Source organism: Pseudorca crassidens, chromosome 18 (genome assembly GCF_039906515.1).
Source record: "Pseudorca crassidens isolate mPseCra1 chromosome 18, mPseCra1.hap1, whole genome shotgun sequence".
Lineage (NCBI taxonomy): Eukaryota > Metazoa > Chordata > Mammalia > Artiodactyla > Delphinidae > Pseudorca > Pseudorca crassidens.
In genome coordinates, this window is record NC_090313.1 from 71,272,416 (window position 1) to 71,287,070 (window position 14,655).

The 14,655-nt window shown below is 34.3% G+C and overlaps 1 protein-coding gene across 7 annotated transcripts in view; it reads right to left on the reverse strand.

Moving 5' to 3' along the window:
- The window catches only part of PDS5B (PDS5 cohesin associated factor B), a 197,610-nt gene that overhangs the window by 76,201 nt on the left and 106,754 nt on the right, over positions 1-14,655 (reverse strand). For all 7 annotated transcript variants that reach the window (XM_067713457.1, XM_067713456.1, XM_067713458.1 and 4 more), the window contains exons 12-16: positions 14,482-14,633; positions 13,113-13,226; positions 7,008-7,089; positions 3,633-3,681; positions 1,221-1,360 (exon numbers count right to left, since the gene is read on the reverse strand). In XM_067713457.1, coding sequence (XP_067569558.1) covers positions 1,221-1,360; positions 3,633-3,681; positions 7,008-7,089; positions 13,113-13,226; positions 14,482-14,633 — 537 coding nt within the window. The remainder of the gene's footprint in view (positions 1-1,220; positions 1,361-3,632; positions 3,682-7,007; positions 7,090-13,112; positions 13,227-14,481; positions 14,634-14,655) is intronic.

Genomic DNA, 14,655 nt, shown 5'->3' on the forward strand with positions numbered 1-14,655 from the left:
GGTCAGTGGATATACAAACTTCAACAAGCAAAATTATTAGGGGAGCCCATTAAAACTACAGATTCCTGGGTCTCATTGTGAAGATTCTCGGTTAGTCAACCTGGCGTAGAGCCAAAAATCATCTTTTTTAAAAAAGAATTTAGGACGATGCATGGGCAACAGATTAAGAAATACTGACATCAGGGACTTCCCTGGTGGCGCAGTGGTTAAGACTTCGTGCTCCCAATGCAGGGGGCCCGGGTTCAATCCCTGGTCGGGGAACTAGATCCTACATGCATGCCGCAACTAAAAGTTCGCATGTCACATCTAAGGAGCCTTAAAGCCGCAACTAAGGAGCCCGCGTGCTGCAACTAAGACTGAGCACAACGTAAATAAATAAATAAATATTAAAAAAAAAAAATACTGACATCAGTAAACATTTTCATTGACCTGCAACAGAATGGGATTTCATAAGCAGGACTCCAAAGACAAAAACCTTGAGGAGACTGCTGATAGACTTAGCGAGATAACAAAAGTATAGTATGTAAAGGACATCATAAACAAAATGAAAAGGGAAAACTACAACAGATAGAAAACTATATCTGCAGCTTAATTAACATACAGTGCCATGACATACTAACAAATGAGATAAAGATAAATATTCCAGAAAAATAGGCAAAGACTAAAAAACACACAATTTACAAAAGAAATAAGAATAGCTAATATACTGAATGAGAAAAAATGGTCAGATGACTAGTAACCAATTTTACAAATCCTATCAAAATAATGATGTTTTTGTTTGAGTTTTGCTTGTTCCCAACAGTGATAACTGGCCAATAATGAATTTATCCTAAAGAAATGAAATCAAGACTGTGTAAAATTACTTAGCTATAAAGATTAAGTATTCTTTACATTAATCAAAAACTGGGAAAAAATTTAAATGTGTAACACAAGTGGGCCGTTCAATAAATTATGGTACACGTATTCAATGGTGTGCTATGTTGCTACTAAATATAATACTGCAAAAGACTAATTAACGAGAAAGTAAAATGTACGAAGATACATGTATAATATAAACATACACCATAATATTAACCACTGTCTCTATAGAGGAATTACAGTTTAATTGTATTGTTATTTTTGTGATATTTTCTAAATTTTACATAACAAATTACAAAAGGGGACAAAAAAGATTTGGAGGTTTCTCCAAACATGAGCTCTTTTTAAATTTCTCTCCTTACCACACAACCTTCAGCCTGTTTGCAGGAGCATGTTGGACTAACAAGTACTTCTAACTGTTTTCTTATTTTCTCATCATCTTCTAACACCTGTGTGAATTTCTTCATGAAATCCTGAGCCTTACCAGGATCTGGCAAATTTCCTTAAATTAAATTAAAATTCAATTAAAATACAATTTTAGAAATTTATCAAAATAATAAATGAGATCAACATTTTTCATTCCTTTTATTACTTTGATGAATAATCCTAACTTACAAATTCATTTAATTTAATGTGATAAAAATTGTAGAGCACCTTCAATAATAAATTTTCACAAATAAAAATCTGTTTCCTAGAAACATAAAATAAGATCATTGTGAAGGACCATCTATGCAGAGAAAGACCAAACTGGCTATTTCTAAATAACTCCTTATAATACTTAAAGGCATTACATGTCTACCTGAGTAATACCAATTTTATTACTATCCCTTGAGCTTGTTGTATACATTGTTCTTTTGCAATTCAGAGTAAGAGATGAAGATCAGTCAGTTTTACCTAGAAGAAACCATTTTCCTGTACTGCACTGTTTACTGTTAAACCATCCAGAGATAATGCACACATGCACGCATGCTACTTGGCACCAACCCATGCTGAGCAACACGTTCCAGGTGTTACTGCTGGGTAGGCCATTATCACATGAGAAAGGATGAGTTCTTGTAGAATCATAGATGAGTTTTATACTACTCTTCTAATACATCATGTATCAAAACACTTATGAAAGCTAATAAAATATTCATCCTAGAATCTTTTTTTTCTGGCTACTCACAACTGTGAGGGAGAACAAGACTAGGTAGGATCCTTCTAATAACAGAAATTATAATATAGAACTATGGACTCTAATAAAAGTAGTAGAAATGTGTTGAATCTTAAAATATGAATACAGTAAATGCAGTCTTCAAGTTCATATACAACTCTGAAATTCCATTTTAACTCTTGGCTAGATGACTGAATATAGTAAGAACAAATTTTCCTCCTAACTACTTGACTGTATGACATTTCCATATTTCTAGAATACAAAAATTCTACTGTACTGTTTGTCAACAGTTTTGGAAAATGTCACTTTACAGCCCCTCCATAACATATAGGCATCATATTAAAGGCTACAATAAAGCATACCATTTAAGAAACAAAACAAAAAGAAAGTGAAATGGGGATAGAGGGAGAGGGAGGGAGAGAGAGAGGAGGGAAGGACAGAGATGGAGACAGGGAGGAAGGGAAAAACAACAACAGAAAACCCCTTTATTTCAGGATTCTACAAACGTACTAGACCATGGAACTCTTTTTTCTGATGATACTATTAACACCTGCAGGATACTGGCATTCTTCACAACAGAATTTGGGAAATACTGTACTTGTTGTAAGAAAATGGATAGGGGGTTAAAAAAAGAAAGAATATAGGAGACGATCTCCTGTAGGGGACAGTGTCTGCAGCCAAACAACCAGAGAAATAGTTGTTAAAAAGCAATAGCACAAAATCACTTGCTTTAAGTTATCCAAAGGGACTGAAAACTAATTTATGTTTAACTACTCAGGACTAAAAGACATTTTGGTCTTTTTGGGAAATTTCTACTCATGCTAAAACTTCTATCACTTAGTCTAATACCCAGTGAATTAGGTTACTGTTCTCTTTGGTGTCTTAGCATTACTTCCACACACATCTCGGAATATTTGTTAACACCTCAAAAATCCGTCTAAGAACTCTTCATTACTACCACATGGAAGCTCAGTAGAAGCATTCCTCCAGGTGTTCCTGATTTTCCCTCCATCCATATGCTATACACAGTGATCCCTGAGGTGAGAGGAAAAGCAAATGACCTACAAAAACCGCTACTTTTTCCTACCCCTGCCCTGAACAAAGGAGATGTGCTACACAATCCTTTAGTATTTACTGTTAAAGGCAATTAAATAACATTTTATTTAAAATCACTGAAAGTAAAAAAGCAAATTAACTTTTTTTTCAAAGAAGCTCTCTTGTAGTTATTAGGTATATCTTTCATTGTAAATTTTGACTCAGGATGAAATTAGCTTCAGATAGATTCACATTAGACCAAGCAATACCAAAGCACACATGCAGTTTTTAACAGCAAGGTTACGCAGTAATTTGAATGTATTCTCAAAAATAAATTTATGTAATAAAACCCAGCTTTTGCTCGTATCAACACACAAAATAATCCTGTGTAGTATGCAAAATAAATGAAAATCAGGGAAAAAAAGGAAAGCTGGGCATGTTGGGGGAAAAAAAAAATCAATCAAAAAACTTTAATATTTTCCTATATTATCATAGCCTAAAATGGAACTCCAAGAAACACTTTATATTATCCGAAAGAAATGTTTCAAATAAACCTTAAAGTTTACATATATTTGAAATAACTTACTTGTAATAACCATCACTTTTGAAAATATGGCCTTGACACTGGCATCTGTCTGTAAATCACACAAAAAATGCAAAATTAGAACCTCCTGTACCAAGTATACCACACTAAAACAAGATGTAAATAATAAGGGAAATGGGGAGAGGGTAGGGGTATATGTAAACTCTGTACTTTCTGCTCATTTTTCTGTAAACCCAAAACTACTCTTTTAAAAAAGTCTTTTAATTTTAAACAATTAGTAAATAGCAAAAAAAAAAAAAAAATCTCCTAACAATAATCTTCACTGTATTCTTCAGAAAGTTAAGTAAGTAAAGTTAAGTTAATCCATTCATGCTCTCGGCCCACGCCCTGACCACCACTATATGCTCCTTCTTTAGCCATGTTTAAACTCCAGATGAACCGAATGAAAGGTAGAAGTGAAGTCATACTCCACTGTCGTTGCCTCTTCCCTTGTCCTGTTTTGTCAGCCTCCAAAACAAAAACAGATGACTGCTACATCAACCTTTTGGGACACAGAGATATTTTGTTTTTCTGAAGTACTCAAAGAACAGGACAACTAAGTTTAAAAAAGGAAACTAATCTGGAAATGTTGGTTTTCACATTTTTAGCCTATCTCAAACAAAAAGTTGACAATTAAGTATATAATTCTGATTGAACCGAGGTATTCCTAAAATCGTTAACCCTGAGGATTATAAGGCATAGTCATGAAGCCACTGGGAAGACACTGGATGAAGACAATGAAGATGCCACTGACAGGTACAAAAATTTTCCAAGAGTGCTAGTTATTTGTTGCATCAGGGTAGTATTTCAGTGAATGAATGTGTTCATCACATTGTGCTGCACGTAATACACTCTGTAAAGTCACATGTATAAAAGATGTTTCTAAGAATACTAGTTATTCATTCCATCAGGTGTTATTAAAAAAAAAAGTCCCTGAGCAACTCTGCATAAAATACTGAGCTAGAGAAACATTGGGGTGAAAGCAACAAATCAAAAAATAAACAAATAAACTGTCCCTATTGAGAAGGAGCTTTCTAAAAGGAAGGAGAGACAAAGAATAATAGAATAGCATACAAGAGCTAATTCCCAAATATTTGGAACTTAATAGATCTGACTAGAAACATAAGATTTCTATTGTTTTTCAATTTGGGGGGAAAGAGGTGGTGCTGGCCTTACTAGAAGTTGATCCACATGAAAAAGAAACATCACCAACAAAGTACAATACTGCAGGGCTTCCCTGGTGGCGGCGCAGTGGTTGGGAGTCCACCTGCCGATGCAGGGGACGCGGGTTCGTGCCCTGGTCCGGGAAGATCCCACATGCCGCGGAGCGGCTGGCCCATGGGCCATGGCCCCTGAGCCTGCGCGTCCGGAGCCTGTGCTCCGCAACAGGAGAGGCCACAACAGTGAGAGGCCCACGTACCGCAAAAAAAAAAAAAAAAAGTACAATACTGCAAACTATAGAGTCACTTTGAGTGACACTGAGCAAATCAATTTAGTTACATGAAGTAGAAGGGCTACATTACTAAGAAAGAATAAAAACTATCTTAATCAGAAGGAATAATGAGGAAGCCAACGAAACATGTACTGATTATTATATCTAAGAGTCTTCCTGGTAAAATAGGCAGAATTATAAACAGCCAAAAGTTAAACACAGCTTTGTATTTTTTTTCTAACTTTATAATATCTACTACAATTCTCAGTATAAAGTGAATATTAAGTAATAAGAGACTATGAATTCTCCTTTCACTAGAATTCCACTTTAGAGTACTATCCTCCTCCATTCTGTTTCTTCTTCATCCCCCACCACACATGAATGAGAATTCCCTCTTTGATTTGGATAAGTTGTTAATTATTTTAAGATAATTTAAAGGAAAATACCACAAAGTAGAAGGGAATAAAACATTGTAACTGAATTGAGATTGTATTTTATTTCATGTAGACTGAACAGGAATGTCATGAGACCCTCCCAAGTTTTTATGAACAGGCAAAGGACAGAAGCCCCCACTAAATAAAATTTAAAGGGACAGTGAGAATCAAAAACAAAGTTATTTTTGGTTACCGTCTCATACATCACACTGTTCAACATATGATCTACACACTTATGCTATTCGGCTGCTAATGACTTCAATAATGCCTAAAATCAGGAATAATTTTATACACATGCAAATAAGAACATTCTTGCAACTTTACCTAAAGGAAGTAAATTAACAAGTCCCTAGGTGGCAAAAAAGGGCACTTTAACCAGAGCTTATTATCTGAAACACATCAACACTGCATTATAACACTGACTAACACACGTTTATTTGGTTGAAACACACTAACTTAACTGGGATTTTCCAATTTTCCTCCTTTGCACAGAACGTACTGAAATAGCAGAATCTCTAAAACTAGTTTTAAGTCATTGACTATAAGGAAGAACTTCTTCTAGCAGGTTCAATATACTCAGGAATCACAGAAGGTTAAATTATGTTCAATAAACCATAAACAAAGAGGTCATTGTTAGCCTATAAAACAAAAAAACTACTCAGTTGTAAGCTTCAATCAGGCAAACAAGTGGTATGAAATGCCTTATTACTAGTGATTTAGAGGTTAAGAAAAAAGTGAGGTCACTAAAAACCACTCAAACAACTACTGTTAGCTTACTGATTTTTAGGGCAAACGGCAAGATTTACACCTAGGAAAACTGGAAATTTTCTCCCCTTAGATGAAAACAACTCCATTCTGTTGACCTCTGTCCTATGAACATGAGGTGTATGTCGGGGGGGGGGGGGGTGGTCTACTGTGCTTGAAAAAGAAACAAAAAATAACACTACACTGTTTTCCCTGGATGCAATTTAAAATGACCAGGCACACTGATTTTTAGATGAATTATACTTTTTATAGGCCTACATACAACATTCTCAAACAACATCAACTGGATGAATAACCACCATTAAATTATAATTATGAAGACCAGGTAATACATTAAAATTACCATATTAATTATAAGTAAAAATATCATGATACTAAACTATAATTACATGATATTAAAACTTTCTATAACCACAAGACTATATAAAGATGATGGGAGCATTTCAGTATAGCAACATTAAGTGTAATTTTACTGTTTTCTATGCTTTCAATAATGCTGAGTTATTGTTTTGGTTTTATTTTTTTAATTTTAAAGCTACCAAAAAAGGCTTCATTCTGTGTACACAGAAGCACATTCTCCTTCCTGTTGGGTATCACCTTTTGCAGATATAGTAAATTTAAATTTTTCTAAGCAATAAGTTTCTTAAAAATTTCAGTGTTCTAAGTTAGAGATCATAGGTTCTAGAGTCAGAAGTGTTCCACACAGAAATAGTTGTTCAACACATAGCAAAAATGTTGATAACTTACTTTGGGTTGCTTAATTAAGTCAAGCAAATCCTTTACTTGATGTCGGAGCAGATTTTGACATTTCCACATTTCATTCAGTGCTCTGAAAAACACATACATAAATTTAAATAACAAAACAGGATAAACATCCTTCCAGAATATCCCAACCATGTTAATTTTTTCTAAGAGTTCAAATTACAAATGGAGATGACAGAGAAGGGTAAAATTTACAGGACTAAGCAACCGATGATACATGAAGAGAAAGAGAGAAGTCAAATATAAGAGATAATAACATTTGAAGAGATGGCTATATCAAAAGAAAGGGATTAGTGGTGGTTGTTTTTTCTTTTGTATAAAAATAGCGAAAATCTATCATTAACTGGAACATGTTTGTAGGCAAGGGCATAGCAATGAACTGCAGAGATTACAAACTTAAGAAATAAAGCAATATTTAATGGAGTAAGGTCTTGTATTCAATAGCAGGCCGGATGAAAAGGAATGAAAGACACAAACGGAAAAGACTGAGCCCTGAGAGAATGGAGATACTTTTTCCTGAAACAAAAATATTATAATTTTACATTATATTATATACTTTTATTTATAAGTAATATTTATAAATTACATTATATGTATATAAGTGAACATTCATTTTATATGGCAAAAATTTTGATCACCATAACACTTCTATTGTTCTCAGGCAGAAATTTAAATCTAAAAAAAATTATATAGGTACTCAAAAAAATATACATAAATCACAGACAGCAGTTAATGTTATTTAAATACTAAGTTATAGAATATCAGAACCACTCACATTTAAAATTTTAAAAAGGAAATTTTCCAAAACCAAATAATACTTCTCATTGTTTTCAATTATCTATACTTCTATTAACCTCCATTATCACACATATGAAGCACTGCCATAAGAGTAATTTAATATAGAAGCATATAAAACCATATAAAAACACACTTTTTCTTTTGATAGACAAGGCAATTGTTTAATATTTTCACCCTCCTCAGCAGTATGTTTTAAAAATATCTTTGCATTTTTTAAAGGAGACAAATTAGCTTAAATTTGGACAATTCCTTCATAGTAGTCCCTTCAACATGGTACTGGCAAAACAACAGTACTGGGGCATTTTCATCTTGAAATAGCTAAACTTTACTGTCTTCCAGTTACTAAAGTTCCACAAAGTTTAACTGGCACACTTTAAGAATGTAAACATTAAAACAAAAATGACCATTATCCAGAGGACTGTAAATAATTTTCAAAGAAACAGAGTAGTCATCTGTGAAATTACTTGTGAACTCCAAAGTCAATGAATTCTCTCCTTACCTATACATTTTATCACTACTTAAAACTTTTGAAAGCCCTGGATTTTGAAACTTGCTTTCACTTAAAGCAGAAAAATAAAGCAGAAATTATCTTATTTATTAACTTAAAGATGAAATCTTAAGCAATTCTAAAGCTTATTATAAACTACCATGGCTATAGCTTAAATCAAAAAGTGACCATCACTGACTAAGAATTTGTATTATAACATTCAGGGGGAGCATCCTCTTGAGCATTTCAATTAAATTATATTAAGCAGCAAAGACAATTTGTCCTTGTGCTTTGCCTTTCTAAACAGTACTTAAGGAAAAAAGGTTGTACTAGTAGAAGCAGTATTACTACAATAGGAAGACAAATATCCATTTATTTAACATTAGCCTGAATTCCAGCTCTGTCACTAAATAAACGTGAAAAATCTGGATAGAGCCTTGGATACTCTTCCATTTGTTAAGTGACATTTTAAGTAGACAACTAGTTCCCTCACTATGGCTTCTTGTTTGCACCAACATACCACAGGTTTGCGTCAGTTCAAAGAAACAAACGACTACCATTGGGCTGCAGTCAGAAACCTGTCCAAATGTTGAAGAGAAACTCTCCTCCAACCTTCTACTCCCAACTGGCAAATTACCCATCAGACTCCACAGTTCAAAACTGTCTAGATGAGAGCCTGATCAATGAAAGAGAAGATCACAACCAGGACACCTGATACTACCACTTACTCTTGTCACTGACAGTTGTTCTGGGGAACTTGGGGGAAGTAGAAATACACACCATGATCAGACAGTACCCAAGCTTGCCTCTATTCTCCTTTCCAGTAATCAGTATACTTACAGTTAACCTAGGGACTTACCCAAAAGTGGGTACACATCAAAAAGTCTAAAATATAGGAAGTATTTTGTCTTCCCCAAAAGAACACAGATATAGAATAAAATATATGGCTCTTTCAGTAAATAAGAAAAATCCTTACCAAACAAGTTCTTAGCAGGAACCCGCCTGCCAAGCAGCTATTTTTTTTTTTTTTTTTGCTGTACGCGGGCCTCTCACCGTTGTGGCCTCTCCCATTGCGGAGCACAGGCTCTGGACGCGCAGGCTCAGCGGCCATGGCTCACGAGCCTAGCCGCTCTGCGGCATGTGGGATCTTCCTGGACTGGGGCACGAACCCGTGTCCCCTGCATCGGCAGGCGGACTCTCAACCACTGCGCCACCAGGGAAGCCCCCTAAGCAGCTATTTTAAAATACTTTTCAAACTAATTAGAGGTCACAAAAATTCAAATGACTTTCTGGGCTAGAATGGTAAGGTAAATGAATGAAGTAGGACAGGTGTTATAATACAGAGTATTATATACAGAGGACTGTGGTGAAATTAGAAACATTAAGTAAAACATCAATATTATTAGTATTCAGACCAATGAAAAAAATGAGAAAAAATGTGACCCCCAAAAGATTGGCAAAAAATAAGATGCCTGATAATGTTTTGGAGTAAGAGTATAAATTAGTATAATTATACTGGGAAATAATTTGACTAGTTTATAATGCTGAAAATGTGCATCCTCAGCAATTCCAGTCATAGCTGTATACCAGTGATCCTAAACCCTGGTTACCCATTACAATCTCCAGAAACGCTTTCCTAAAAACCCCAATGCCCACACTACACTCCAGACAAAATTAAATGACGATCTCTGAGGATGAGATTCATGTGTCAGTATTTTTTAAACCTCTCCACGTGATTCCAATGTGCAGCCAAATTTGAGAACCATTCATAACCATACGTTAGAGAAACCCTTGCATGTGTACACTAAATTGAAAAATGTTCACAGTAGTACTATTTGTATTATTAAAAAAATGGAAAGACACAAATGTCCATTCTTTGCACTGACTCAGATTTGCAATGCCAAGATGATGGAATAAAACTGTGGTTTAATGACAAAGTAATTCAGTACCACAGTGAAAATGAATGACCCACAAGCTATACATATAGAGTAGATGAAGCTTAGGAACGTAATAGAGTGGCGTGAAAAAACAAGTCACAGAAGAGTATACCCACAATTATTCCGTTTTCATAAAGTTCAAAAACAAGCAAAAATTAAAAATATATTATTAAGGGATACATACATACATATGATAAAACTTTTTTAAAAGGAAATGAGAAACACAAAATTAAAGCTAGTGGTTTCCTCTGGGAGGAAGATAGGAGGATGAAAGAGAGAAGTGTTCACAAGTTCATACATAGTTTTATTTTATTACTATGCTTCAAAACTCATGATTTGTGTGCATTAAATACTTCATGATAATAAGTGTAAAGACTTTTGGAGAAAATAATCACAGATAAATGTAAAGTTAAAGTGTAAGTAATAAAATGTTAAGAAGCACTAGGTGTATAGTTGGTCACTTAATTCCAAGAAGTTGATTAAAATAAAAAGTAATTTTAAAAACATTATCTCTCTCTCTCTCTCTTTTAAGTATTTTAACTTAAAAGAGATAAATACTCATTCACTCACCAACCATTTCTGTAGAATCAATTGATCCACAGATTGGAAATTACTTTCAGCTTTTCCATGACATTATCTTCCAGTATATCTCCTATGTCACCATTTTTTCTTTTTAATTCAATCAAATGGACTTGTCATTTAAGTGATGAATGCTATCTGATAAAAATATTTAGTTTTGAAACTGCTATTTATGTTTTGTGTATTCTATTTTCAATTATTTTTTATTTTCTTTTCCACTTCTGGTATTAAGGTTTTCATTAATTTTTTGCTCCTATGGGTTTAGAAGTTATACATTCGAATTCTATTTTTTTAGGGGTGACTCAAAGTTTTAATATGCACACTTGATTCATGGTCTAATTAATCAACATGTCTGTCCTCACTCTTATATGACAAAAGAACATTAGAACACTTTACCTGCCATCTTAACATGTTGTTATCTGACAGGGTCTACCCTGGCATGGGGCAGGGTATCCTAGGGACTCTCAAAAGAGTTCACATATCATTGCAGTGGTGTACACTGGCACAATATCAGCCTAGATGATAACCTACTTTTTAATCCAGACCCCAACCCCTTGTAAAGAAAACTTTATCCTATTCCTTCCTTCTGGATTCAATTTCCTTTTTTATTCTTTAGTAATTTTTTCAAGTAGGATTTATGAGTGGTGAACTCTCATTTTTTGCTTGCAAGTGTCTTTAATTCATTTTTACTCCTGAATGACAGTTGAACTGAGTCAAGGAGTCCAGATTGGGTGTGATTTAAATAGGTTGTTTCAAATGGGATATATACATATCCTATCTCATCCATTCTAAGAGGCCATCAACTGCACCATGAAGAAAAGGATGCATTACAATTCCACAGATGCTAGCATATGAAAATTTTATGTTTTACAATTAATTATAGAGGTAACATATTTTACTATACGCAGTGGAAAAAGAATGAGCTTTGGAACCAGGAAGAACTGAGTTCAAATTCTGGCTTTGGGGCTTCCCTGGTGGCGCAGTGGTTGAAAGTCCGCCTGCCGATGCAGGGGACACGGGTTCGTGCCCTCAGTCCGGGAAGATCCCACATGCTGCGGAGCGGCTGGGCCCATGAGCCATGGCCGCTGAGCCTGCGCGTCCGGAGCCTGTGCTCCGCAACGGGAGAGGCCACAGCAGTGAGAGGCCCACGTACCGCAAAAAAAAAAAAAAATTCTGGCTTTGTCTCTTATTACTTGTGTAATTTTGTGCAAGTTCACTGATCTCTGTGGGATTCAGCTCATCATGTGTAAAACAGAAAAAAAAATCATTTATACTGGGAGTTTCCAAGCTTTTCCTATAAAAGGCCAGAAAGTAAATATTATAAGCTTTGTGGGTCATAAGGTCCCTGTTGAAACTACTCAACTCTGCCAATTGTAGCAGAAAAGCAGCCACAGTTAACACATATTCCTGTGCCTGAAGTACAGTGGGTATCAAGAAATGTACATTTCTCCCCCTACAACCCTTTTTCTCAACATTCCTATGAAAGATATAAATAGCATACATAATAATTTCCATGTGGGAAGTGCAGTTAAAAGTCCCATTAAGCTGTGGTAGGAATGAAAATTATATACAGCTCCGTATACTTCTAATTTCTGAATATTTAATCCCCATTAGCTGGGGATTAAGTTACACATTCACTGGAATACTGATGATCTAAACTTTCTGAAACCTAGAGCATATCCATCTCTAGGCCTCAATTTCCTAAGCCTCAGTACGATTCAATTAGCAATGCCTCTCCCATGTCCAAAATGCCAATTCCCTACAAAGCCATACAAAAGCACTTTTTGAATGAAACATGGTCATAAAAATGTATTTGTGCTTACCTTTATATCAAACTATAACACCATGTTGAGGCTATGCAGCACAGAAATATGTATCCTACTGCCCTACTCTATAATTCAAATCAGTATCAGGTGAAAATAAGAAAGTACTAATTTCACAATATGGACCTTTCTAATGCCTTAAGGAATACAAACAAAAACAAAAGGTACATCAGCATTTCTTGAGACAACAATATGAAAATCTGGAGAGAGAAAAACTAAATCCTAAAAGATTCCATGTCAATCAGCTCTGTTTTTTAATTAGTTACAAAAATCCTTGTTAATCTCATGTTAATAGCAGTACTTTCTGAAAAAATATCCTATCCAAGTATTTTATTGTGTCTGACCATTTAAACAATGTTTGCACTACATAAATTGTTGACATTTAAAAATACAGTTGTTTTCTTTTCCATAAAATCCAACATACTGCAAAAGACGGAAAGAACAGAGTTTAACATTTGAAACATACTTCACAGCATTTAAATCCAGTGTGGCATACAAATAATATAAGCATTTCATCCGTTCTGTAGTTTCCAAATTGTGGGGGACCATGTATTGAGCAAAGATCCGTTCAACAAGCAATCTACGAAAAAACATAAAGTACTATATTAATTTCTTTAAATGTACGTATTAAATATGTATGTAAATTTCCAAAACACATAAAGAACACATATAAAAGAGCATCTTCTTTCTGAGTAGAGATGAGATTTCCAAATCAAAGATTTCTTTCTATAAGAAGAAGAGCCAAAGAAAAAATTTTAGCTGGATGTACTGGAAACAGTCTTATACCTAACTAAGATTAACTACTTCTGCATGACCTTGGGCAAGTTATATACCAGGGACTCAATTTCATTGGCTAAATAATAAAGGGTTAAAAAACTACACCAGAACCTTCCAAGTGACAAATTCTAAACATCTATAAGTTAACCATAAAGAAATGTTTAAGATTCTTGACTTTTTGTAGTGATCATCATGAAAAGAGACCTAGATAAAAGTAAAAAAAAGAAAAAAAGGAGAAAAGAAAAATTAAATGGTGGGGGGTGGGCTATGAAACCATAATGCAAATCTCTGTGCACTGATGCCACACGCTCAAAAAGCTTAAAAACGTCAATTTTCTAAAAATAATAACTATAAAGTCTCTTAGATAATATCAACCTAAGATACTCAGTTTCTGCTTCCCATACCTCTTAAAATTGTAAGATGTCCTACTGGTTCTTAATTTTCTCATTCTCACCTGTTAATAAGCAAGATCATTTGGACCCCACTAAAAATTCATCAAATCAATGCAGACTGCAAGCAGAATTTACAGTTCTACTAACTACTAAATCGCTAGGTTCCATATAAGATCTAACCTTACACACTGGAATAGAAAAATACAAAGATTATATTCAGATAATGTGTTTTTATATAAATTTATAAACTAGTTTTTTTAGCCTTGAGTAGGAATTGTTTGTATTTAAAATGTCTAAATCCAAAGGTTGTATACTTATTTTAATTTTATTTGAAAAAATGAATGTGAATCCTTATAACACAATTATCTATGAAACAAAATTTAAATAATTACATACACTCCTACTTTCAAATATTACTCTGTTAAAACACAGTATACGAAAATGACCATAAAAGACGTATCCATCCCTAAAGTTATATGTACATTACTACTTCATTTATGGCTTTGGTGGGAAAGCAACTAGTCACTCACTACCTTTAATTTGCAGTAAAAACTGAGGAGGGAGTTTAAAGTTATAAAGAAAATAGTTAGCCTAAAACAACAGCTCAACAACAGTTATATAATACCAAAAGCACTAAACATTTTACATGTGGTGTCTTTAACTTACCTATCATCAATACTATTTTGATAATATATATGTAGCAATTTGTCTTTGATCCATGAAATCTGTTTTGCAGCATCTTTCCCAGCTGCTGATTGTAAAGCATATTTCTTATAGATCTGGGCAAGTCCCATCATGGCTTCTTTGCGCACTCTCCACTTAAAAAAAACAAAAATTTTT